Source organism: Chinchilla lanigera, unplaced genomic scaffold (genome assembly GCF_000276665.1).
Source record: "Chinchilla lanigera isolate Chin_1 unplaced genomic scaffold, ChiLan1.0 scaffold00077, whole genome shotgun sequence".
Classification (NCBI taxonomy): Eukaryota; Metazoa; Chordata; class Mammalia; order Rodentia; family Chinchillidae; genus Chinchilla; species Chinchilla lanigera.
The window spans coordinates 219505-246440 of NW_004955478.1; the positions used below are offsets into that span (position 1 = coordinate 219505).

The 26936-nt window shown below is 46.9% G+C and overlaps 1 protein-coding gene across 6 annotated transcripts in view; it reads left to right on the top strand.

Annotated features, from left to right (window-relative positions):
• Slc39a11 (solute carrier family 39, member 11) overlaps nucleotides 1-26936 on the top strand; it is a 365832-nt gene that overhangs the window by 95632 nt on the left and 243264 nt on the right. For 4 of the 6 annotated variants that reach the window (XM_005402093.2, XM_005402094.2, XM_005402095.2 and 1 more), the window contains one exon: nucleotides 25375-25537. In XM_005402093.2, coding sequence (XP_005402150.2) covers nucleotides 25375-25537 — 163 coding nt within the window. The remainder of the gene's footprint in view (nucleotides 1-25374; nucleotides 25538-26936) is intronic. The other 2 variants (XM_013503238.1, XM_013503239.1) reach the window with 2 other exon arrangements.

Below are 26936 nucleotides of genomic sequence, written 5' to 3' on the forward strand. Positions count from 1 at the left end.
CAGGGTCTCACTAAGTCATTAAGTTGCCCAGGGTGGGCTTGAACTTCCAATCTTCCTGCCCAGCCTCCCCGAGTGCTGGGATTACAGGCGTGTAGGACCGTGCCTGGCTTTATTATTGAACTTCTTTGCTGTCTGTCTTCCCTGCTGGAATGGAGGCACCTTGAGGAAGGGACTTACTAGGTTCATTCTTAGCTGCATTGCCAGTGCTTAGCCTAGTCCCTGGCATGGGTAAATGCTCAGGAAATAAGTGATAAAGGAAGGAAAAGGAAAGAAGAAAGAAAGGGAGAGAGGAAAGAGAGAAGGGAAGGAGGAGGGGCGGGAGGGAGGAAGGAAGGGAGGGAGGGAGGGAGAGCGTATCGAAGGGGGAAAGCAAGGAAGGGAGAGAGCTTTAATAGCAGGGAAGACAAGGTCTGTGTGACTGGTGTGCAGATGGGCTGGGGCCCCAGGAAGTGAGGGCAGCCCAGACTCTCTTGGCATCTGCAGACTGGAACGTGGCTGGAAGGCTCTCAAAGGCTATTCCAGCTGGAAAACCAGTGGTGACAGAGCAGCTCAGGGACTGACATTTTGTTAGTTTCTCTCTGATGACCTGCTGAGTCACTGCTGATTGCCATTTCCAAGGCTTTGCCGGAGGGAAAGGCACCTGGGAACAGATGCTAACGCCGTTTCCGGGCACCTGAGCTCTTCCCATGGCTGGCTGGCCAACTGCGTTCTCCAGCTGTGCCACCACCTTATTGCTTTATTGAATGAAGGTGTTCATTCATCTTGGGAGCTGTTACTCTTTAGCTATCACCACAAACGTGACTCTCATTTCCCTCTATCCACTGCAGCGGTTTATGATATGGAGATTACAGCAGGTCCAGGCACCTTGTAGCTCTTTACTGCATGTCCTCCTGAGTGTGTTTCTGCTCCTTGCTTCTGCACTTTCTCCAGTGCTTTTGCAGATGGTTCATCGAAATTTTGTCCTGGGGCTTCTCACTGGGGCAGGGGACTTCTTTCCAACTACCTCAATGACCTTTTAGAAGGTTTTGCATGAACTTGGCCTGGGACCCACCACTTTCCCTGCTCTGAAATAATAGGTTTTTTTTTTTTTTTTTTTTTTTTTCTGTGTACAAATGGCCACAAATTCAGCAGCTTTAAATAGCATCCCTACTTCATTTTTAAAAATTTATTTACTTATTTTATTTATTTATTTATTTATTTTGCAGTACTCAAGATTGAACCCAGGACCTTCACACTGAGCTGCATCTCTAGCCTTTATTTTGAGACAGTCTTGCTAAATTGCCCAGGCTGGGCTCAAATGTGTGATCCTCCTGATTCAGCCTTTCAGAGGGCTGGGATTACAGGCCTCTGCCACCATGTCTGGATTTAACACTACCCGATTATAAGTCCAAACTGCTGTAGGGTAGAAGTCTGGGAGGACATGACTAGCTTCTCTCTGAGCATCTCTGTTAGGGTTAAAGTTGCAGGCGTGTTCTCATCTGGACGTGGCAGGCCCCTTGCAGCACATTTCTGCTGGTAGGTAGAATCCAGTGGCTTTGAAGGGCGTTAGCCCTGGATCCTGGCTGGTTGCTAGCCATAGCCAAGCTCACGTCCGTAAGGCTGTCCATAGTCCTTCTGGCATGGCACCATCTCAAGCCAGTCATGACACAGACATGCTTCTCTTCCTCATCTCTCTGACTTCCTTTTTAGCCATCACCCAAGGAAGTTCTCTGCTTTGGGGCTCCTGTGACTCAGTCAGACCCAGCAAGGTGATCCGCCTTCTGCTAACACACCTTAGTCATGGGACTGATGGCTTATCTCTGTCGCAGTCCTGGCAGGTAGGGAAGGGAATTTTAAGGCTTTTTGCCCTGTAAAATTATTCCTGTAAAATTCTAACTCTTTAAAAACCCTCAGTCTTTGCTGATACTTGTTCTGTTCCTCAGACTTGTCATAGACCAACTATCAGGAATTTTACCTAAAAAATAATTGTCCATCATTGGCTATTCATCACTAACTTTCTATTTTTGTTATAGCAGCTGAACTGACATTGACTGTCTTAGTCCATTTGGGCTGTTTATAAATAATAAGAAATTATTGCTGATGCTTTTAGAAGCTGAGAAGATCAAGGTGCCTGAGCCTTGTCTATCAAGGACCCATTCCTGGTTTGCAAAGGGTACCTTTTGCTGTGTCCTCACTTGGTGGAAGGGACAGGGGGTCGCTCTCAAGCCTTGCGGTTCTGATTGAACCAGCCATGCACACAGCTGTAAATCCTCAACCTATTGCCCCTCTTGCAGCCAGGGGAAGCCAGGTGATAGGCTGGCAGATATCACGAGGGGAGACTTCTCTTCTCCCCTGCTCTCTTCCTTTCTTTCTTCTTGGAACAACAAAGTAGCACCTGGGGCCCAGTAGCCATGACTAAGGGTGACAGCATGAACCCCAAGGCGCCCAGTGCCCCCTGGCAGTGCCACCTGGATTGTTGACCTCTGACCTTCATGTTAAACTAGACAAACAAACCCTTCGTGCATTTAGATCCCAGTGATAGGGCTTTCTACTTCTAATCCATCTAGTTATTATCAATCTAGTTATCTGAACTGACTTTTGCACAAGAGGAAGTCTCCTGTAATGTTTTGGTGTTACTCTTCCTTCAAGTTCCCTAAGGACAAGACAAGCAAAGAGAGGCTTGGAGGTTGCCCCAGTGGGCCTCACGGTACCCCCAGTGGGCACAAGGGACCTCAGTGGTGGTTGTGGAGGAGTCAGGGTGAGGGAGCTCATGGTGGTGCCAGCCAGCCCATAGCAACCACTTCCTTTCTTCCTGCCCGACCTACCACAGGGCTTGGTATTTATTTTTGAGTTCTGGATAAAGAAAAAAAGAATGTCCAACTGGAGGTCTAGCCACATATTGATCTTGGCAGACAAGGTGGGGCCTGGGCCAGACAACCAGATTCGATGATTACAGTAGTTTCCAGGGCGAACACTATCTTGTTTCTAAGCCCAGTTCCAAGAAGCCTAGGATGGGCTGTCTTGGGTTGCTACTGCCTGGGAAGAGACCCCAGGAAATAATCTGTGTTTGGCAAATAGAGAACAGTTAACTGAGAAACAGCAACCTTTTCTTTTTAAGTTTCTCCAAGGATTGTAAAGAAGGAAAATAATTATTAAGTCTCTGTTGTTGGCCTAAGGTCCCACAGTGGAAGTGGGAGAGGGTATTGATCAGCTCAGTGGCTCTTTAAAGAGCTGGCTATGTTTGCCCTCATGCCTCCTAAGCAAGAAGCCTCTTTTCTGTCTCCATACTTATTGGATTTTAGATGGCAACGTACACAAATACTGCTTCCACTGGGTAAATATTAGGCTTATTATTGGATGGGAAACTACAGAACAAATCCATCAAATGAAAGGGTGGAGGAGCAATCTGTAATCTGATGCCTAAGCTTGGCTGGGCAGAGAACCCTTCCTCCCACTCCTGCCCACTACTTTTCATCTTCAGTCCTCTTAAAGGGACCAGCCAGGATGGCTGCCATCCACGGCAAAGGGAGAAAGCAGTGATGCTGATTACCATGCAGAGCTATGTCTACTCGACCGTGGAATCCACTTTTATACACCCACCTGGATTTGAGTGGCTGCGATTTTGTTAGAACTACACTGAGTTCTTTTTCCTTTCCCTTCCATTCCTAGCAAAGATAGCCCTGGAAATAGTAGGTTGATGATGATGATGATGATGATGATGATGATAATGATGCTATGGCAACTAATGTTAATTGAGGATTTGTTATGTGCCAGATGGCCTGTTAAAGTCACAGTAGAGAGAAGTTCAGGTCCAGGCAGGTTGGAAGCAGAATTTGGACCGGCTTTGTTTTGGAGTGGGACTCTGGGCTCCTTTTTGCAAAGCAGAGGTGCTTTTTAGATAAAATCTTTTCTCCCCAGGTGGCTAAACTGGAGGTCTGCAGCCCCTTCACCCTCTACCCCCATCTTGTGGGGCTGATTTTCTTTCATAAAACAAACTGCAAATCAATTTGGATGATGTGTGCCGTGGGGAGGGGTTGCAAGACAGGTGCTTGTAACTGGGTTGTCTTGGGGGCGCACCTGTCAAGCTGTCCTTCTGGGAGGGGCCGCAGGGCTCAGGCCACTCCCTTCATGTGTGTTCTCATGCCTGTCTGAGCCATCCTTCCTTGGAATGCTGCCAACCACAGCTCAGGGCTCCCTCACGTGGTTTTTGTTCACTTTCCATCTACATGGGAAAGAAGAAGAAACAATTCTCAGCCAGGAAAGGGCTGGAAATATCGGGCTGAGATTTTCTCTTGAATGGGGGTATTGTGCTATTTCCATGGGAGGAGGGGCTGAGAAATAACCCAAAGATGCCCCTCCATATACTGATGTTTCAGAAAGAGGGTGTGTACATGTGCCTGGCCGTGTGTGTGTGTGTGTGTGTGTGTGTGTGTGTGCGCGTGCGCGTGTATGTGTGTGTTGGGTGTGTTGGGTGAGGTATGGTGAATACAGCCTTGAGGAGATTCTCAAGGTACCAGAGTCTCATTTTAACTCAGTCCTCAACCATCCATCCCCAAATCTGTCATCAGTGCTGGCCATAGCATGTCAGCACTTATTCTGCCTTTCACCTCCTTCCTTCGGGATCACTGCTGTGAGGAGACAGCAGAGATTTGATCCATGGGCACAGTACATGAGAAACAAGAGGTCTGGGGGATTCGGAGGCAGGGGACTCTGGGACATGACATCCGGCAGCACAAGGACAGCCCTGCGGACAGTCAGCCGTGTCATGGGAGCTGGCGAGGGGCAGGGATCCTCCATCCCATCCTGCAGCAGAGGCAAAAAGGAGCCCCATGTGCCAGACTCTGAGAATGCAGATGCATGTGAAGCCAGCTGGAGAGAACTCGCTCAGCACCGAGTCTCCTTTGTTCTCTGCCTGGCTTGTGGTGGGTGGGCTTCCCCGCCCCCTTGGGGAGGTTAGAGCCTAAAGTGACCCAAGGACTCACAGGTCCCTTCACCCAGGTGCCCCTGGTTTGCCTTCTTCTTAGCTAATCCCTTGCTGGCCTTTAAGGTATAGCATGAGAGTCTTTCTGTGTGAATGCCGGCGTACCTCAGCTGACTCGATTCTCATTAGCAAGTTTGCCTCCAAGGAGATGTCCAGGACTGGGCTTTCCATGCAGACAGGAAACTGATGAGACTTGTACATCTCCTGGCACTCAGAGCTTCTGTCCATGGTCTCTAAACCTCACGCCCACTCAGAATTGTCTTCAACATGAAAGGGGAAGTCTGTGTCAGTGTGATGTGGCTTGTTCTTGGGTGCCACTGCTTTGGAAGGGATTATCACACTCACAAGCTCATGTTTTCTGGCCCAGATAAACAGGCACAAATGCGAAGGGGTTTGGAAGTCCTTCTTGTGAGTGTCTTCAGTTGTGCTGTCATGGCTACCTCGATGTCACGAATCAATCGAAAACGTTTATCTTGCATGTTCATTTTGACTTGGGGGAAGAGCTATCAGCCACACAATGCCCAATCCAGGGAATGGGTGGGTGAGGGCACACCATAGTGTGTTTACAAAACTGCTTTTCTGGTGGATGGCACGCAGCAGCAGTCTTCACCATATTTTTGGTCATACCTTGTAAAGACACTCACAAAAGAAGACTTCCAGACTGCCTCATAAGGGGCAAGAACAATGGGATAGATGCGTTCAAAGCCAGAGGGAGTACCTTGAGGGAGATGAATGGCAGTGCATCTTTTATTTCTATAATGCATTTTTTGAATTTGATCATTCACTGTATATTTTCATCATCCCTTGTGTACACGGTTGGTAGCTTTGATCTCATCCCGCCTAATGACCCTGACTTGCTTATTCATTATTTTACCTCACTTATTTTAAAAAAAACTGGACTTTTCACCGTCAGAAAGTTAAAAGCTAAACAATTAGACACTTTCAAAAATAATTTGAACGAAAGGTAAGTGCTCCGAGGGTGCTGGGAAGCCCCAGCCCGGTACACGGGGTGGGAACAGGGGCTGCCCTGGCCTCGCCTTCCCCAGGGACCAACCTCTGCCACTTCATGGCAGGATGATCAGCTTTGAGGAGGAGGAATCCTTGTGCTCACTGGGGGGCTGGTCTGCTGGGCCCAGGGAAAACTTTCCCATGGCTACTACTGTGTGTGTCGGGGTGCACCCACCTTACAGCAACAGCCTCTGTGTGTCACCTGTGCCTTCCAGGCTTCGTGATTTCTGAAAGTATTAACGGTAAGACCAGCATTCTCTTTGAGGACTGCATATTGTGAATGTGCCTTCTGTTTCTCCGGGGACCAGGGAGATGAGTTTGGTGGCTTCTGGATTGTTCTCTGTGTATTTATTCACCCATGTTGAAAATTTATATACGTAGGGTTAGAAAGGAGAGGCATCTGTGTGTGGGAGGAGGAGGAGGAGGAGGAGGAGGAGGAGGAGGGAACATTAAGGCACATTATTCCTGCCTGAGGCCCCTGGTGAGTGCTCCTAAGAATTATGTGGTGTTTTGTCCTCTGGGGGTGTCCTGTTTTGTCCCTGGCTTCTTTGGGTGAACAGTTGAAATGGAGCCTATCTTCTGTGCCTCCCCAGTCCCAGATGTCTCCCAACTCTGGCTGTCCTCTTCTTAAAGACTTCTTGCCCCTTCTTGGAGAGTGCTTCGGACAGCTTAGTTCCTGTTGCTGCTGGTGCTGACAGGGTTCAGTCTTATCCCCCAGGGACCGGCTGGCTCTCCATCCTTCCTCTTGGCCTGGGCCATAATGGTTGGGCTCCAATTAAAATGCTAACCCTATAACCTTTCTGCGGTCACATTCCCCAAGGATAATTCTATGGGAAAAGTCACCAAGGGCCCTGTGCTCCCAGAACCCAGGATGTTGTGTCCTGTCCTTTGGTGGCACTGGCGTCCCCCTGTGACATACGAGCCTGTGCATTTCAGAGGGGGGAGCCAGAGGCCTCTGGACCCTGATCTCCCACTCAGGATGGGAATGGAGAGGGGCAGATCAAGACTGGCTTTAGAAGTCACCAACAAATACAACAACAAAGACAAATAAACAACAAGTAAAACAAAACTTTTCCTTTCAGTTAACTCCTTGGGGGGCCCAGGGATTGTGTCCTCAGCTTGGCTGTAGAGTATTTTGTGGCTGAGACTTGTCACTTCTTGCTCTGGGTGAACATCTCTGATGGAGGCATTTTTTCTGACATAGTAGAAGTGAATGCTTTTTTCTTCTGTGTCCTTAGTTCAGGGTTCTGTAATCTGTGGTGCCCATGGGCCGATGTAGGGGACAGAGTGATCAAAAGTAGAAAGCAGAGCATTAGAGGATGCCATCTGACTGCTTGCAGTGCACTACCTGCACAACAAGCCAAGTACTACCCTGTGCTGAGGTAGATGGATGGCAGTCTGGCTGGATTAAGGGAGCTGGTAGACCATTTGTCACTTCCTTCCCACATGGCCTGACTCCTACCTAACTCCCTCCACACAATTGGCCTTAGCTATGGGACAAGGTAGGACAAGCAGCTTGATTGCAACGAGTTGGTCCCACATGGGAGGAATCTGGGTGATTGTTTGCCGAGAGGTCTCTTTTTCCCTGTTTAGAGGCAGCGTAACCTCTAAATTCTGCAGCTGATGTTACCCTCCTGCTGTTCCCCTCAGCTCATGGGGTTTCTTGATCAGCAGCCTATTTTCTGTACATGCATCAGCTCCTACTACCAACTCCAGACATTGTCTTCCAGTCCCAGAAGGGGGTATATTCATTTTTTCTCCTCCTGGTTTGCACCTGAGCCTCCATACAGGAGGATGCCCCTGTCAGGCCAGGGATGGTGCTGTCATGGAGAGGAGAGAGGGGCAGAGAGGAGGAGAGAAATGGTGAATGTGTCCCACATGGAGACCGCACCAAAAAGTAAGGGTGGCAAAGGGAGCAGAAAGGGAGGAGAAAAGAAGCAGCAGAAAGTGAGGATGCCTTGGCTGTGTGGCAGAGGCCACGGTTCATTGTAAACCTCCCCAGGGGATGCTGCACAGTGCAGCTGATTAGCTGGCCTGGCACTTTGCCTGTGAAGGTGCAAGGTGGGAATCTGCCTGAGGGTTCATGTGGGAGAAAAGCAATGAGGACCTCTTGCCTGTGTGCTTGTGTTTTTTGCAAAGAACTCTTTCCTTTGGCTGTCAGGATTTCCCACAGTGATTTGTTTTTCTTACTTGGGAAAGAAAAATTTGTCATTTCTCTTGCCCAAGTTAACCACCAATGTATAACCTTCTCGCCTGCTTCCTGAGAGGGCACTGTCCTGTAGGGGGTGCTTCAGGATAAATACCACAATGTATTCATTACCTGGGTCTCCCAGGTAAAAGGGACCCCCCAACACACGCCATGCTTGAATATGCGTGTTTATCTCAGCAGGCTCTGTCTAATAATGACAAGTCATTTCTCACTCTAGCAGACCTGTGGATTTCTCAAAATGCTGTTACTTCCAAATGTTTCCATTTTTCCCCGGAGTGTGTTTCCTCAGCTCCCACATGTGGCTTGGAGGTAGTCGTTCTTGAAAGAAAATCCCCAGGAGACAGATGCCCAGGGCTGAAAGAGAGTGGCCTAGCATGTGTGAAAGTGCTGTCGTTTGGATAAGTGCATCCAAAGGCCCATGTGTCGAAGGAGGGGTTGTAAGACTGTGGCGCTACTGGGAGGTGATTGAACCTTTAGGATGTGGGACCTGGTGGGACAAAGTTAGGATAGTGTGTGCCCTTGAAGGGGATACTGGGACCCTGCTCCTTCCTTGCTGTGTCTTTGCTTTCTGGGTGCCATGGGATGAACAAGCCTCCTCTGCTGTGCCCTCGTACTATGGGCCCAAGGGAACAGTGGACTGAACCCTCTGAAACTGTAAGCCGAAATATGGCTTTTCCTCCTGTAAGCCATGTATCTCAGTGCTAGCAAGTGAATACAGAGTTTTCTCAGTTTTTCCCTGCCTGAGAGCCTGGGAATCAGCCCTCTAAAGAGTGTGGGTGGTTTTCTGCTGCTGAGCCCACTGTGCATGATGCTCCTAGGAGGAACAGCAAAGGCAGCTTTGTTATTAGCCAGTGGAGGTATCAGCCATGCATTCCATTGGATGCGCTGCTGCCCCTTCTTGGGCTTGTCACCCTGACCCCATGCAACCGTGGGCCCTTTCTCTCATGGTGCAACTAGTGTAAGCAGCTTGGAAACTGATAGGGAGATGTGGGAAGAGGACTCCCCCTTCCTTGGAGTGGGAGTTTATATCTTTCTTTAGGAGTAACAATTTGTAGATTAGTGGGCAGGCTGGCATAGAACAGGCCTTAGGGACACCAGCCTAACTCCCCCAGATTTATAAACAAAAGTTGAAGTGACAAGGGTAGGGATGCTATTGGCAGAAATTCCTCTCTGTTTAGAGTCCTCAGCTCTTGGGGTATCTATCTTGGTGCCCTTTCTTCATGCGAAGCTTCTTCCTCTCCATCCACTTTCATCCACTATGGCATCTCTTGCTGGTATGGCATATGAATGGCCAAGCATCTCACATGAACGCTTCCAAACATGGAAAGTCATGCCAACTTGTAGTCTTCCACTTCTTTTCTCTCTCTCCTTTTAAAACAGGATGACTACCCAATTGATACTATGATAATAACTAGCTTTGTTTCTGTTTTGTAGCATTTGAGAAGGATTTTAATTGCTTTGTTTAAATCCTTACATTCCCTGGTTTACATTTGTAGAGTGGTTGATGGGGATAACTGTGGATCCCCCCAAAAAACTAAGTGCCCCATCCAGAGATTGGCATGTTTGTGACAGGGCCGTAATACATATGTCTCGCTGCCAGGTGGCCCTGAACCACTGGTGGCACAGTACATATGTGACTGGTGGTACAGTACATGCCACACCCAGTGGGGCACAGATTGCCATGCGGTGCTGACACCAGGCTTTCTCTGCTGAATACAGCGGCTCATAGATTCAACCCCCATCTGTGCACATAAGCAGACCAGCCCCAGGAGTCCACGCCGAAGGTATCCTTTTTCGTTTTTGCAGTACTGAGGATTTAGCCCAGAGCCTCGTATTGAAGTACATCCCCATCTCTTTTTATTTTGAGACAGTGGTACAAGGTGCCCAATGGACAGTCGGGAATGTAGCACTAGTGCTTTAAACCTGCAGGAATGGGTTGAACTTGGCCTTATTAGCCCCAAGTTTATAACTTTAAGCTCATTTGTAAACGTAAAATGAATTAGTGTGTTTGAGCTGCCCTGTGGTGGCCTCAGGACTATTCTGATCTGGCACTCAGCACCCTCACCAGGTTAAGTCCAAGGTCAGCCTTGTGGGACCATGGCTTGGGCTCTTTTCCCTTGCAGAGAGAGGCTCAGCTGCCCTTTGGAATCACCATGGAGCTGGCATCCTACAAGGAAAGTGCATGTGGGCCTTGGAAGGAAGGACCCAATTACCAGGACCTTCTGTGGGTTTTTGTGACACCTATGAGCTTTTGTCTTCTGGGGTCTCTTCCTCCACACACAGAAAGATGGAAAACCATATTTTAACATCTATGCTCGTACAAAGATGAGTCTAATCTGGGCTGAATTTATTATTATGTATTTTTTTTCTTCTGATTTAAAAAGAAAATATCTTTTTTTTGTGGTGCTGAGGATGGAACCCAGGGCCTTGTGCAAGAGCTCCACCGCTGAGCTATGTCCAGTCCCCCTGGAAAACACTTTTGTGGGCTACTGTGGTAGAGTACGAGGCCCTGGCCCCAAAGCTATGCGGTTTCTTCCCCAGGATGGCTGAGTCTTTGCCCCTGCCTGGCAGGGTTCTGGAGCACCCACCTTCCAGCTTGTGATGATGAGTCACAAGGGGCTCATTCTGTGGGCCTAGAGTCCATGCCTCAGAGACTTGGCAGAACACTACATCTGCCTGTTACCTGTGGTCCGCATTCAGGCTTCTGGGGTAGAGATGACAGAGGGAGGGTTTGTTATAGGAAACAAGGGGGATTTTGAAGTGGTCCAGGTGCACACCCTGGCATAAGCCACAGAGATTTCCACCCTCACCAAAAGCTGGTCCCTCTCCTGTCCTGCATTCTTTTGAGTCACAGACCAGCCCCCATGGGGTCCCACAGCTGCCACAAGGTGACTGGCCAGGTTTCAGCCAGTTGGCTTTTGATATATCACAGAGGGAGAAAGATTGCCCTGGGTCGACATGACCTTCAGCGACTGACTGCCTATGCACCCCCTCCAGGTCAGACAGACCTGAGAAGGCAGAAGCCTCCTGCTGGCCTTAAAGAAGGGAGTGCCCATGGTGTGGATGCCCATGTAAGGGTCTCATGGTGAGACCGCAGGGCATCCTGAGGCGCCAGGAAGAAAAAGGAATCTTTATGTATTTGTACCAATTTCCTGCAACGGATGTATTTGTTACGTATCCACAACATGTTCTAAGAAAGAAACAGGGATAGAAAATGATCAAGAGATGATATGTATATGCAACTTTCCCAACGCAAATATAACTGCAATGTATTATAAACATGCACTAATAAAAAATATAAGGACTTCAGTCCTTTATCTGTAAGAAATCAAATTCTTTTAACAACTGATGCCTTAGAAGAGGACCCCAAGCCTCAAATGAGACCCCAGCCCCTGCACTAGCCTTGATTTCCGCCTAGGAGATTCTAGGCAGAGGATCCAGCCTAACCCACCTCTAGAGCTCAAGCATGGAAGCAGAACTGCCAAGCGGGGCCCGTTTTAAGCTCCTAGATTTGTAGTAATTTGTTGCACAGCACTGGGAACCTTTTCCAGGCGTGTGGTCTGTCTCAGCTTGGTGGTTTGCTTTAGAATTTGGGCTTCGGACAGAGAGAAGAGGGGAAAGATGTCAGTTCTTACATACATGGCAGGAAGCAGGAAAACATTCTCTTAGAAGCAAGCTCCCTCAATACCGTCTCAACTGCCAAGTCTTCATCAAGCCCAGATAAGTTGAATAATTAATTCTGCTCCAAGCAGAGAGATGCCATGGATAAAGCCCTGTTTTTTTTTGTTTTTTGTTTTTTTTTTAATCAAATATGCTTTTCAAAGACACAGCGTTTCCTTTGAAGTGGTCTGCGTGCCATTTCCAGCTATTTCCTCAGCGTAAAAGTGCACAGAGATTTCCACCCTCACCAAAAGCCGGTCCCTCTCTCCTGCACTCTTTTGAGTCACAGACCTAATTCTGCCCTTTCCAGCACGCTGGCTTTGGGCTAAATACCCTGCAAAGCAGTTTCTTTTAGGAAGCTGTCTGTCTCAGCCTGGGAGGAAACAGTTACCAGGAGGCAGAAAAACTGTTTCCAGAAATTGTTTGAGGTTTGAGATCCGGGTGGTCGAGGCCCAGGGGGATGAGATGCTCTGGCTGGGGCTGTGGGTGGGGAGCTGAGGGTGAGAGGGAGTCACTGTGCAGGGTGGACTCCTTATCTCCCAGTGCCCTGGTACCAGCATCCTGCATCTATAGCCTGTCCTTTAACCCTCTGCTCAGTAGACTGCAGGCAGTGTCTTGCTAAGCCTGAGGCCATCTTCACATTTTTTCAGGTTCATCTTTGCCTCCTGGTCTTATTTCACAGGTGCTTGTTTTTGAGCCCTCCGATGCCCATTCCCTTGGTTGGTGGTTTGATGGCCCACATAGCATCAGGGATATCTGTGTCCTGTGGAGGACCAAACTCTGTCCTGTCTTTCATTCTAGGCCATCTTTAGCAGCACTGGTAATATGTGCTGGCTTTTCTCCTGCAGCCCAGAAGCCTAGTTTAGTTTTCAGGATGGGAATCTTGTGCTAACTTCATCTGTTTGTAGGGCAATGAGTATTTTGTATGCAACCACATATAGCCCAGAGATAAGCTTGTGGCTCTGTTCTCTGGGATTTTACCAGGACCAGCACATGGGCCACACCCAGTGGAGCACTGATTGCTGTGCTGTGCAGACACCAGGCTTTCTCTGCTGAATACAGTGGCTCATAGCTTTAACGCCTGTCTGCACATATAACCACACCACCCCCCTGAGTCCATGCCTGAGTTTTTTTTTTCTTTTTTGCAGTACTGAGGATTGAGCCCAGAGTGTCATATTGAACAACATTCCCATCCCTTTTTATTTTGAGACAGGGTGTCACTAAGTCATCTAGGCTGGGCTCGAACTTCTAATCCTCCTGTTTCAGCCTCACAGAGTGCTGGGATTATAGGTATGTGCCACCATGCTGAGCTTGATATTACTTCCCGAAGCCCCAGTTGTCTCTGTGTCTTGCTGGTTGCCCACCAGTAGCAGCATGGTGCCGGGAGAGTGGTGGGATTTGGCACACAAAGGATCTGAGTTCAAATCTCACTTGTGCCTCTCACTCATAGCATGATATAAGATGAGTCGTTAATTTTCCTCACTTGGCTTCAGCAAATGTAAATTAGCAGTTGTACTTGTTTGTTAGAACTGTCATGGCAAAGCACCGCACACTGGGTGGCTTAAGTGACAGAGATTTATTTTCTTACAATTCTGGAGACCGGAAGTCAGAAACCAAGGTGCCATTGGCGTGTGTGCCTTTAGAGGGCTATGAGGGAAGGATGTGTGCAAGCCTCTCTCTGGCTATGCGGTCATCCTGTCCCTGTACTGTCATCTTGTTTTCCCTCAGCTTGTATCTTTGTGTCCCAAATTTCTTCTTTTTAAGAGAATGCCAGTCACACTGGATTAGCTCCTCACCCACTTCATTTAGATCTAATCATCTCTTTCAAGACCCTCTGTCCAAATACAGCTACACCCTGGTATCCTGGGGTTTAGGTGGAGCTTCAACACATGCCTTGTGGTGAGCAGGGCCATGGCTCCACTCAGGACAGGAGTGAGGATGCTGCCCGTCTGCTCATCTCACTGGGAGACCTTGGGGAGCAGATGCAGTAAAGCCAAAGGAGGCATGTCGGAGGCCAACATGTTAAAGAGCAGAGAGTTTGTGCAAGCAGATGTGTTTCCTGTAATTTTAGGGTCAATACCAAGTGAATTTCTTTCCAAAACTATCCATTTTCTCTGCCTCAGTTTCCCCGGACAGTACTCTCTACCAGAGGTTATGGAAACAGGTCTCGTGAGCAGGTCCACTCTGGCTGAGACTGTCCAGGACTGGTTCCTGCACGATGTCTCCCCCCCCCGCCCCCCGACTGTCTTTTTCTTTCTCTCCCCGCTTCTCTTGGGGTCAAGAGAAATCATTTTATAATTGTCAGAACTCTAGAGATGGGTGATAAGCTTATCTTGCAGTCAAGAGAAATCATTTTATAATTGTCAGAGCTCTAGAGATTGGTGATAAGCCAAACTAGCTTTTCTCTTCTGCAGTGCTGTGATAAAGGTCTCTTTTGCAGCCCTGGTAATATAAGGGCTAGCTTATTTATTATTTCTTTAAATTGTGTTTAAGAAAAGGCCTGGGTTTTATAGAATAAATACCTTCTTGGTTTTTGTAATCTCTAGCTGGTATAACTCCAAGGGATAAATACGTGCGTATGATAAATTCACATTTAAGGGTGATGTCCACAGACCTTTATTTGTGAAAGTGATAGATATCTGAGGCCAAGGGCTCCAACCACCTTCCTTCCAGTCCCTGCCCCCAATAAAACAGTCAGGCTCTAGTGAAGGAAATATTTTCTTGACTATTCTGAGCATTGAACAAAGCATAGCATTGCTCTGAACACCGGTCCTTAAAGCTTTACCCGCAGAATGTTAATAGGTTTTATATATGGCCAAATAATGTAGGATGAACCTGTGTTCCTTGCTGTGGGATTTCGTAAGAGTCATTTTCTGCTTGTGTGTGGACTTCACCAGTATATTTGCCGTGGAATCCTGTCCCTTGAAGCATCTCACCCTACAGGGAATTGGGCTTAGAACAAAATGCATCACTAAGGAGATTTTTATTCACAAACAGAGACCTGCATGGCATCTTGGTCAGCAGGTAACTGTGAGGGTAGCTTAACCAGTTTTACTGTATTTTGGAGCACAGAAAAACAATGATTAGGCCACAGTAGACTGTTAATTTTCTCTGTATTTAAAAACAAGAAATTCTATAGTTTGGCAGTTGCAGGAAGCAGAGAGGAAGAGAATTCCTTTGTTTCAAGCTGCAGGTCCATGTATTATTCTGGCTGGTGTGTGCATTCACTTTAAAGGAAATAACACTCACACCCCCATGTTCACTAGAGCCATTTTTACTCTACCATTTTTTATGCATCTAAAAGCATAAATATGCACAAGCAAAAAATGTGTTTTAAGTTAGGCATCATGCTTTTAACTCTTCATTTGTACTAAAACCAAAAGCTTGTCAGTTCAAATCAAAACAAAAAATTGATAAAATTTTTTAAAAATCATAGTTTGTACTGTGGCAGGGGACATTTTGCTGGAAGTAGCTCTACCAGTTGCAAGGTGCCAGTGGTCTTTGCTTCTGTGACCAGTTCCCTTGACTCCTGGCAACTGCATCCCACAAAAGTTGCTGGGTGGAGTAAGCTCCCCAAGCGGAGTTCTAGAACCATATGGAAGCTTCCATCACCTCTACAGGGCTCCCTGGAGTCATGTGACCTGCCTATGACTCCAGTATAGCCATTGCCTATGGAGCCTGCCCCTGTGCTTCTTCCATTAACCCTCAGCAATTCAGGCAGCATCACTTGATACTCAGTTATAAAGACAAATGCAAACAAAGGCACTGAAATCCAACAGGAGGGAGGTTGATATTATTATTATTTTTTATAATACCATTTAAATAAAAATATAAAGTTTTAATAAAATGTTAAGACCTCTGAGAATGTGTCCCTGGGTCCCTGTAGGGAGAAGGCCTGTTGTAGGAGAAAGAGTTGTGGGTTTAAAATAGAGTGGTAGTCTGGGTCCATGGCGAGCTGCAGGAGATTTATGAGGTTCCTCATGTTGCATGCAGGATTTTTGTATGTCTGTGTACCTGTGCTGCAGGAGGTTGCAAAATGGCCACAAATTCTTCCCCTGTTGGCATCTATACTCTGACAGTGGGACTCTGAAGATCCTCCCAAGAAGCACCATTGTCAGTTTATGCCCCCGTTCAGTCTGATGCCCACTGACTTGCTTTGGTCCATGAGATGGTAGCAAATGTGATGTAAGCAGAGACTTGACAAATGCCTGACACTGAATGCAAAGTTTGTGAGTGAGCTCAGTTTAAACGACTGGAGGATTAGCGGCTTCATGGAGAAGAATCAGTGTTTCTCAGCCAATAGCCAGCCAGCTCCTGGCCCACAGCCTGCTGGCTGCCGGATCAGCATGCCACCCCAGACCATCCACGTGTGGATGAACCACCCCTGACCAGGAGCACAAGAGATCCTTGTTCACTGACAGCAATAATAACTGCTTGCTGTTGGAAGCAAAAGAGTTTTGAAGTGTGCTACTACCTTAGCAATAGGTTCCTGATACACATGCACTTTCTTTTTTTTATTTTAAAGATTAAAAAATGAAAACGTATTAACCAACACACATACATTTACAAAATAACACAAAAACAATATAAGCAATACAGAATTTCAGTCAAGGTGACAGGAAATTAATGATGGTTGTTGTATTACATATTAATATCTTCAAATTGGTTACTCAGATAATCAAATATAGGCATGTAAGATTGACCAAACAATTAAACATTAACTGATCCTTTCAATAAAGCAATAGAAATCAGTAGTATAACTATCTTAGTTATCCTGTGTGTGTGTGTGTGTGTACATACACACACACACACATACACACACATATTTTTCCCCTTCTTTTTCTTTTCCCTCATCCCGTTGTTCTTTCCTTTTGAGAAGTTTCCTTCCCTTTCACAATATCTATTGTACCTCCTGGATTTTATTCACTCTTACACTAGTGAGACAATATGGTGTTTACACATGTGGGTCTGATTTATTTCACTTATGAGTGTGGTCTCTTGTGTCCATTTACCTATAAAAGTCTCAAGTTTTTCTTTCTTTATACCTTAGCAATAGGTTCCTGATACACATGCACTTTCTTTTTTCAACTCCAGTGCTTTTTCATTTTTTATTTTGAGACAGGTTCTTGCAAACTTGTATGCCTACTGCCTCAGCCTCCTGGAGTACTGGGATTATAGGAATATGCCACCACACCTGGTCTAAACATGCATTTTATAGGAAGAGAAATCTTTCGGGGACTTCAGAGGGGAATCTGATATGCTCATGTCAGGAAAGATCAGAAAAAATTGCCTGAGAAAGAGTGGCTGGAGGTTGTCTGATTGTTGAGAAATCAGCAAAGGGTTGAAGTGGATTCTGTAGGTGTGTTTTAGTGATATCTAAGCGTAGGTCTAGGGTTGGATTAAAAGTCCCAAGTAATTGTTGAGGATGGGTTAGAAAGCAGATATATTATTCCATGTAGGTGCTTACATTTCTTTGGATTTCTATTACTTTAAGGAAAAGTTTATTTTGAGCTGAAAGAAAAACAAATAATGGTTTGGAAAACGCTGCCAAGCCCATGTCACTCTGTCACCTATGCTAGGGGCCAACAAGCTCTCTATTTTTTTTTTTTTTTTGGTTTTTCTCCGGTACCGGGAACCGAACTCATGACCTTGCGCTTGCCAGGCAGGCGCTTTTGCCGCTGAGCTAAATCCCCAGCCCCAAGCTCTCTAGAGTATAAAAATTGAGCTACCTACCTGGAATGGCTGTCAGAGGGCTGTCTTTGCACATAGAGTTGTATCTTTGCAGAACTGTGCGGTGCTTTAAAATCCATTGTATGTGATAAATAGGCTTGATTATGAATAGTAATTTAGCACCAGGAATAGGAGAAGGTTTTGTTTTTCAAAAGGTAGATAGCATCCTCACATAGATTAAATATAGCTAGAAGGCCTTAATGCATAGCTGCAGTGTACAGCTTGGGCTGTGTTCGTGGAGAAGAGAGCAGGAAGTGGGAAGACACGGCCTGGAAAGATCCTGGGCTTCTGCATGAAAAGGTCTTACCTTAGTGGGCAGTGGGTTAGGCTACCTGCTGTGAGCATGTCCACCAGGAATGGGAGTGTGATGGAAGCTTTGGGTGGAGGCTCACACCGTCTCAGACTAATATCGATGGCTGTACACAATCTTCTGGAGCACAGAAGCTGGGACTGGCTAAAACATTGTGCCTTCGTTACTCTGAACTAATCCTTCCTTCCTTTCCCAGGATTACCCAGATCTTTGTTCTCTGTGTTATGCAACATATTTTTTCTCATTTAAAGATTTTACGTGTAGTTCGTTCTGGTAAAGCAGCGGCATGTGTGAACATTGACAGTGTATGGGGAACCTACAGAGATGGCAAAAATAAAAAAAACCAAACACACTTAAAAGTTACACTGAATTTTGGTAAAGGCTGACAGAATGTTTTAGAGATGTCACCGGAGGACAGAAGGGGACACACTGGGTCCAGAGTGGGCTGAGTGTACTCAGGAAGGCTTTCTGGAGGAGAGAGCTCAGCTTCTTCAGCTAGGATGTCAAAAGCCTCAAGTACAGGTGGATGAAGTGAAGCTTTAAAACCTGTTGTACTGATGGATATAACAGCAGCGTTATGAGGGCAAAGGACTGAGCTGAGTTAGAGATGCAGTCGTAGTTGCCTACACAAGGCCAGAAGAGCTGTACTTCAGAAGCCAGTAGAACCTACAGCTTTGAATTTTCATTCTGCTTGTCTTTAGGATCCTGTCTATGATCCATGATCCCAAATATATAGGTAAGCTGAGGCAAGGAGGAGTGTAGTGGCCTGCCAGGAGGGCCCAAGGCAGACTGTACCTTTTGATGCACAAATGCATCTACTCTGTGTCCTCACTTGCTTTGAGGCTGGCCGCTTGTCACCCCGAGCCAGCCTGGGCCTGGGCAGCAGGCCATGCCAGGCTCCCTGAGCAAGAAGGTCACCTATTATGTAAGCGTCATCCATATTCTGGCTGATGATCGGGGCGACATTTAATTTTCCCGTTATGTGGAATAATTTAAGATAGTGTTACGAGTGTCATTATTATGGTAACTTGTCAGTCATAAAAACAGCATCAGTTATTTAACATCACCTTGTGTGTCTGGGTTAAGTGAGGGTGACAGGAGCCAGAGGCAGGCTGCCTGTGGACTCCTCTCCATCTATGCCTAGGGTGTGCAGGGGGAGGCTCTTCTCCAGATCCCCTGTCTCCTCTCCCCCGGGTGGAGCAGCTGCCTCGCTTTAGCTGTGACTGGCAGGGTGCACCAGTTTGTCCCTAGCCATTTTCTTGGTTTAAGTGCCACATCTCACTGAAGGACTCTGCTCTCCAGGGACCCCAGAGGTTGGATGAAGCCTGCGAGAAAGTTTACTGACCCCCTCATTAGTGTGATGACAGGTACTTGTGGACTTGGCAAGGATCAGCTTGCCCCCCACAAGCTGTGGGCATCAGAACTTGATCTGCTGCACCTCCCCTGACAGAGTCACCACAAGACACCCTAGTGGGGAAAAACCAGAGTGAGGTGACGTGAAACATACTAAAGGTTGCTGTTGGGACTTAGGGCAACTGCATTAAGCTGCCCTTAGCGAGTTTCAGGGGCTTCCAGGTCTGCTGTGCTGGCAATTGCTGATATCTATCCAGATCTGCCTTGCGTGGGACTTACATTTGCCATTCTAGTCTTCCCCTTGGGACCTGACATCCCTCCCTAGATGTTGTACCCTGTTCCTTTGGTAATGTGCTTCTTCTGGGGCTCTGGAGACATCAGCAACCATCAGCTGTTCTCTTCAGCCTGGAACAGCAAACCACAGTGAACAGCATCTGGATTTCATTTCCAGAACAAGATACGCACATACTGTTTTCAGAGTTCATTTCGTCTTAATGTAAGATATATTACAGATCTGCTCTCCAACCTCTATCCCTGGCCTTCTGGCTTCTTTTTGTTTAACCTCCCCTTTCCTTCCGGAAAGTGCTATTCATTTTAGCTCCTGCCTCTTTGTGTGGCCCTTTCAGAGAAGGTGGAAATTGCTCTTTTTATTTTGAGCCAGGGACTGGCCCCAAACCGTGCATAATAATAGTCATAATAGTGCTGATATTAATTCGTTAGAAGGCAACAATCTTTTCCAGCGCTGTGGCTCTGGGTCGGTCTTGGCTTCTGCTTCCTGCTGTCCACTCTTGACTTTATGTACTGAGCTGGATTTGGAGAAGTGGAGGGAGATGGGGAAGGAAGGGCAAGGAGAGGCTCTTAGGGGAGAGAGGTGGAGTAGGAAAGGGAGCATTCTTGCAGCATGAGAAGGAGTCTGTGTGTTTAGCACCTTGATGCTTGGCAACTGCAAGGGGGCACAGAAAAGCCGAGATGTCCAAAGCCCACGTGATCCACCTGCAGCACTGTGGTGGGTGGGGAGGAGGGTGACACGTCAGACCCTCAGGGCTGTGGTGGGAAGTCAGGAACTGCTTGTATCAGTCACATTTACTCTGGAAGGTGATTGTACTGTCTCCTGGCCCGCCTCATTGGCTACTGGGACAGAGTGAGATCCTGTGAATAGAAAATCATTGAATATTTTTTAAAAATTAGCCCCAGAAATGTAAGGAAGAGTATCAAGTCAAGAAGAGTGGAAGGTAAGGAAGGACTTGCCCCCTGGGGTCTTGGTCCCTTCTACACAGACTGATGCTGTATTTGTGGAAGGTAAAGTGCTTCAGCATCCCTCTGCCTGCTGGGGTTCTGCCAGGGAGCACACAGGGCTCCCAGGAAGAGCTGCGGTGTTAGCTCAGCTGGCCAGGGTCTACCCTGTCCAACAGATGCCTCCTGACATCCTCCACCACCATGGTTATTATGACGAAGCCACTGAAGCAGGTTGCTATCTCCCACTGGGGCTGGCCCTTGATTTCAGAGGGACAATTTTCTCTGTTTCCCTTGCTAGCTTTTGAGAGTAGAGGGTGAGGAATTTGAGGATGCCCCACAGGGAGTCTGAAAAACACCTCTGGGGGCAGGTGCCTGGTGTCAAGGCAAGTGGAGGATGTGGCTAAGTGTGGGGATATAGGAGGAACTGTTCCACACATCCCTCAGAGAAGCTTCTGCAGCACCCATATTGCACACCTGGTCCCTGCTTTAAAAATTTAACACATATGAATTATACATGTTAATGGGGTTCAGTGTGATGTTTCCATTCCTGCCTATGGTGTGCTCTGGTAAATACTTTCCTCCCTTTCCACTGCCTACCCCACAACTTAGTTCCTAGTAATCACTATTCTACTTTCAGAATGACTTTCTTTTTTAGTCTCCATATATAAGAAAGAGCATGTGATACTTGTCTTTCTGTGTCTGACTTTTGTAGCTCAACACAATGTCTTCCAGTTTTTATCCAGTTTTCTGCATTTGTCAGGAATTCATTTTTTTTGTTTTGGCTGAATAATATCCTTTGTGTACATATATATCACATTTTCTTTATCCATCCGTCTGCTCGATGGGGCAGCAGACTCTGTGTCTTAATGCCTTAGCTATTGTGCGTGCTGCCTCCATAAATATGAAGTGCCTGCCTTTCTGAGGGCTGAGTGTTTGATGGTGCACATGGTGGTAGTAGTACAGGTGGAATGCGCTGCGTACTGGTCTAGCTTTTAAGGGGCAGCTTTTAAGTGAAGTTAGGGTGGGATTTTCTTAGCGTCCTTCCCCCATCTTTCCCAAAACACTGATAAAAATCAGTGTAACCAACAGAATATTGATTTTAAAAAGTGGCAGAAAGATCCAGAGGGAAAAGAGACGTCGATGTTTACTCTGCCCGAATTTTCAGGCTTTTGCTCAAACACAGCCTTCCCAGAAAGGCTGCCCTCTGCATCTCAATCCAAGGCACCCACGGTCTTTACATTTAATCACAGGCTCGCTTGTGTGAAATGCTAATGTCTTCTGGCACCAAGCTACTGTGTGAAGATGGCTATAGACTATGACTGTGGCTTATTTTTCCTCTTAATAGTATCATTACCTGAATGTCGTATGTTTTAGTCCATTGTTGGTTAGCTTATTAGGCTTGGTTAGTTTATTATGGCCTCTGTCTCAGGAAAAATTCATGAGGAGGTAGGACTTGGCTCCTTTGTATCGCTAGGACGTACAGCAGCGCTGGTAGACAGTTGATGCTTAATTAAAAATTTACTAACTACAAGAGAGCAGGCAGGCTGTCTTCCGAGAGAAAGTGTCACAGCAGTGAAAAGAGAGTCTGTGCGTTGCCAGCATTACTCTGTAATAGTACAGGGAGCTTTGGGGTCCTGTGCACCCTAAATCTTTCTAAAGTGGGGCTTCTCAGCCTTGGCACTGTTGATATTTATTCTGGCTGTGCTTTGCTGCAGGTCTGTCCTATGCATTTTGGGGTGCTGAGCAGCATCCTTCATCTCTATGCACAAGAGACACCAGCAGAACCACCCAACCCTGATGTGACATCTAAAAATGCCCATTGCCAAATGTCTAGGGGAGGGGTACAGAATACCCAGCTGATTGAAAACCACTATCCTTAATTAAAACCAGGATCCCTACAAGCTACATCTTACAGAATGGGCCCCAATTGAATATGCAGTTGCAGCTTGATACCTATGAATGCTGTGCATTTCTCCTGTAATGAAGCGGCTCCCTTTCCATATCTTTCCCCCTGTTCTGCATCAATCACATTATAAGAGGCAGGAAGACAAAGGAAGCAAAGTCAGCGGACACACATTCATAGTGAGATGCGTCTCTTCTGGTGCAGCAACTCCTCAGATGTCAGCGGGAGACGCAAAATTAGAAATAATTAAAGCACATAAACAAACAGGGAGCCGAGGCTCTGTGGCCTGTGGCACATCACACAGACACCAGCTGTCGCTTAGGGGTGGCTGGGGGGTTTCTGCCAGGGGCGGGGAGGCTGGCTTGGGTAAAGCTTTTCTGTGTCCATCTGTAGTGCCGGCCTTGACCGTGACGCAGCGTGGTGGCTGCCCCTGTGTGACAGGAGCGTGAGCCTCAGGCTCTGCAGAGGACCTGAGGGCGGGGTGGGCGGCCTCAGACAGGGCTGGGGGGCTGCTTTATTCCTTTTTAATGAAGGTAAATCGAAGTATTGGCACCCTTATTAGAATGCACTGTGGAGGACGTGCAAATGAAGGGTTGGGACAATACCAACGCTGCAGACAAGCAAGAAGACGCAAGGAAGGGCTCGAGTCTTCTTCGTTAACATTTACAGTAAATAGGGAGGGGAAGGTGGGTTGAAGGGAGGAGAGGGCATCTGGGAGAAAAGAGAAATCAAAATATATCATGCACAGGTGCTAATTCCCTATGGTGAACATGATCATTACGTATATCTAAAATGTACCGATAAACTTAATTTAAAAAATTTAAAAAACATTTATAGTAATACCTCAGTGCATGAACGCTTTTGTTTGGCAAAATTTAGCTTCTGTTCACAAGCTCCGCATTGGATGCCAAACATGACCACAGCTGTCTTCCCCACACAGACACAAATGCAGCAAATTAAGTGCATAAACCAAGGTACCACTGTAGTTGGAAAGAAATAATAAAATAAGGTCTCTGAATCATTAGATTCTCTTTCTTATCCCTGGTTATCATGGCCATAAGAAAGCAAGAAGGGGTATGTATGTATGTGTATAATGTGTGTGTGTGTGTGTGCGTGGTGTGGGTATGGGTGTATATGTGTGTGTATATGTTTATGGGGGCATATAATATGCGTATACATGTGTGTATATATGTGATTATGTGGTGTGTAATACTGCATATGTGTGTGTGTATGTGGCATGTGTATATGTGTGTGTGTGAGTGGTGTGGGTATGGGTGTATATGTGTGTGTATATGTTTATGGGGGTGTATAATATACGTATACATGTGTGTATATATGTGATTATGTGGTGCATAATACTGCATATGTGTGTGGCAGATGTGGTATGCGTGTGTATGTGGCATGCGGTGTGTATATGTGTATGTGAGTGGTGTGGGTATGGGTGTATATGTGTGTGTATATGTTTATAGGGTTGTATAATATACATATACATGTGTTTATATATGTGATTGTGTGGTGTGTAATACTGCATATGTGTGTGGCAGATGTGGTATGCGTATGTATGTGGTGTGTGGTGTGTATCTGTGTGTGTGTGTAAGACACAGTCTGGCATACCTGTTTGGAAATTCCTTCATGAAAGAAACCTCAGAAAACAGTGTTTGTATTTTCTTAGATGGCTGCATTGTTGTGATTTGATTATAAGCTTTCTCTCTCATGTTAGTGTTACGTATTTTAAATGGGAACTCCTATTTGTTTGGAACTGTTTTTCCCCAGTGCTACAGCCTGTGTTTGTATCCCTTCAAAAATGCACCTGCTGAAATCCTAACCTCCAACACGGCTTTAGGATGTGGGACCTTTGGTGGCTGGTTAGGTCATGATGGTGCAGTCCCTGTCAAGTAAGGTCAGTGCCTTAATGAGAGACACCTGAGACCCTTTGTCTCTTCCACCATGTAAGGACACAGCCAGAGGTGCTATTTATAAGCAAGTAGCCCTCACCAAACATGAGAGCTGCTGGTGCCTCAGCTTCAGAATGGTGATGAGTTTCTGTTGTTCTAGTTTATATTTTCTCCTACCACCCTGGGTAGACCATGATACCTGGTTTTTAAGAAGTATCCTGGGTCATTTGCCCATCAAGATGATGCATACCATCTGCTCTTAGTTTTGAGGTCATGGGAGGATGGTGGCGATGCTTGTGTATCGGGTCCAGTCCCTCCCTGCCTTGATCCCATTGAGATACCATGTGCCACTGTTAGTCTGTAAGGCTGGGCTGGCCTCCAAGAGAGAAGCTCATGGCCCGCTGTGGCTAACTGGAATGGAGCTCCTAAGAACTGAGACTCGATCTCGTTCACCAAGTGTCCACAAAGCCAGTGGTTAGTAAATACTTGTTAAATAAATACCAAGGATAAATGCTTTGCTTAGGTAATGTGAGTCAGTTGAATTCACTAGTTAAGATAGCTCAGAAGGGTGTGTGGATTGCAGTAAGGTGTTCTGGATGTAACTCTGAATGTGGGTGTTCTTTGGAACTCTCTCAATGTTTGGATCTCCTTCTTTTCTGATCTCATGAGAGCACCAGGTTGGCAGCTTCCTGAACATACTGACCTTGCATCCTGTCCTTAGGCTGCCATCCACATGAGCCAGCCACACAGGCAACTTTGAATAGATCAGGAGTTAAGTCCTTTGTACCAGTTACCGAGCCGTGATGAGTGTGTATTGGGATTTGGTGTGCAGGGCCCAATCTTCCCCTGGATGTGCTTTTTTCCACTTTTAGGATCAGCACCAACTCCTCAGATACTGTTTTTGGGAACCCTGAAAATCCTCCACCCCTAAAACTTGTCTTCTTCCTAATGATCCATCCTGGCCTGAAAGCTGGATCTGCTCACGGTCCAGCTCAGCCCTGGTGTCCTTGGCAGACATAGGCCAGTGGCCTCAGGCACCTGGGGGCCAGACGGATCTTGGGGCTGAGTGGAGTGGAGGTGCTTTAGTGACACTACTGCTTCTTGTTTCAGGGTGCAGCAGAAGACCCCCAGATGGCCTTGGCACTGAACTTAGACTCTACGTTGATGAAGAAGAAGTCAGATCCTGAGGGCCCAACACTGCTGTTCCCTGAGAGCGAGCTCTCCATCCGGATAGGTAGCACTGGGCAGCTTTCAGGCAAGCTCTCTGCCACAGGTGCTAGGCTAAGCCAGATAGTACATGCTTGGCGCTGGTGGGAGAAGGATGGGGGAGCTGTTGGGTGCTCTGCCTGCCCCTCCTACTTGGTCACCCCACTACTGCCTAGAGCTAAACTGATACTCTGGCTGGGTGCCTTTATTTCTCATCTGCTCTTAAGAGTACTTGCTTACTGTACAGGCAATAATGACACCTTTCCAAGTTGGACAGGTGGACAGGGTCACTCTGATGGGGATGAGCCCAATTTGGGTTACAGAGTGTGGTCATTTGTGTCTCCATCCTCCCCTGTCTGATGATCTCTGAGTGCCCTTTTTAACTGACGTGATTCACATTTTTTTTTTTTATTTGGCTGCAAAATTGTAGAGGGGTCTGTCACTGATTCCATTTGGGGCCAGAAAAACTAAAGATGCTGACCGCCGAGTCATGCCTTCTCTCTTGCGTTAATGCCTTCTCTCTTGCATTAGAAGAAATGCATCTCCGGAAAGGAATCAGGTAGCAGTTTCTCAGCCTCAGTGGGACAGGTAGAGACTGTGCTGCTGCCCTCTGAGAAGTTGCTAATGTCATGGAATGTGTTGTTTCCAAGGCTCAGGGGCAGACTCCTCCTCCCTCTTGCTCCAAGGCACTGTCACTGAGGACATCTGGCCCCCTCGGGCTGGGTAGCATCAGAGGAGTCACCGGGCTGTCTTTTGCTTGAATTTAAGTAGGCAGTCCTAGTGTGAGGTCCCCTTGCTCTCCCATTTCTGTAGAGGCAGCCTATAGGAATAGAAACCACGCAGATGATGGTGAATTCAGGCTCCTCCCTGCTTACTTGGTGTCGTCTGTTGAGAGAACAAGTTGGAGACTGGTCACAAGCTTCACAGGAGTGATCGAAGGGGCCACTGTTCCTTTTTTGTACCCATATTGGCATTTTAATTGGGTATACTTGCTGTCGCTAGGCTGAGATTATCTCCAATCCTTGGGGAGAGTTATAGCCAAGCCACAGCCTAAACTCAGTGATCTGTGTTTAGATTCTGCCCTCTGCACACTATTCACGGAGAACGTAAATGTCTTCTCCACACCCATTCATCTTCACTGCCCTCCATGATTTCCCATGTGGGCTGTAACAGGGTGTAAAAATGTCACATACTGGCATTAAAACCACATACTGCCCACTGCCTCCAGTCACACGTCTTGTTTCTGTTTGAAGCAGAACAGCTGAGCCAGTGCCTACTCTGCTCCTTCCCCTACTGTGTGTTCCCCGGGGGGTGCAGCGGGTGGGCATTGTATTCCCACAGATCTTGCCATTTTCCATACTGAATCCTGGACCCACGGGCACACGGACCTTCTGGTGGGTTCTACTAGCAATACTGTGTTTGGTCTTCTGTGTGCCCTTTTGAAGACATTGCAGTTTTTTTTTTTT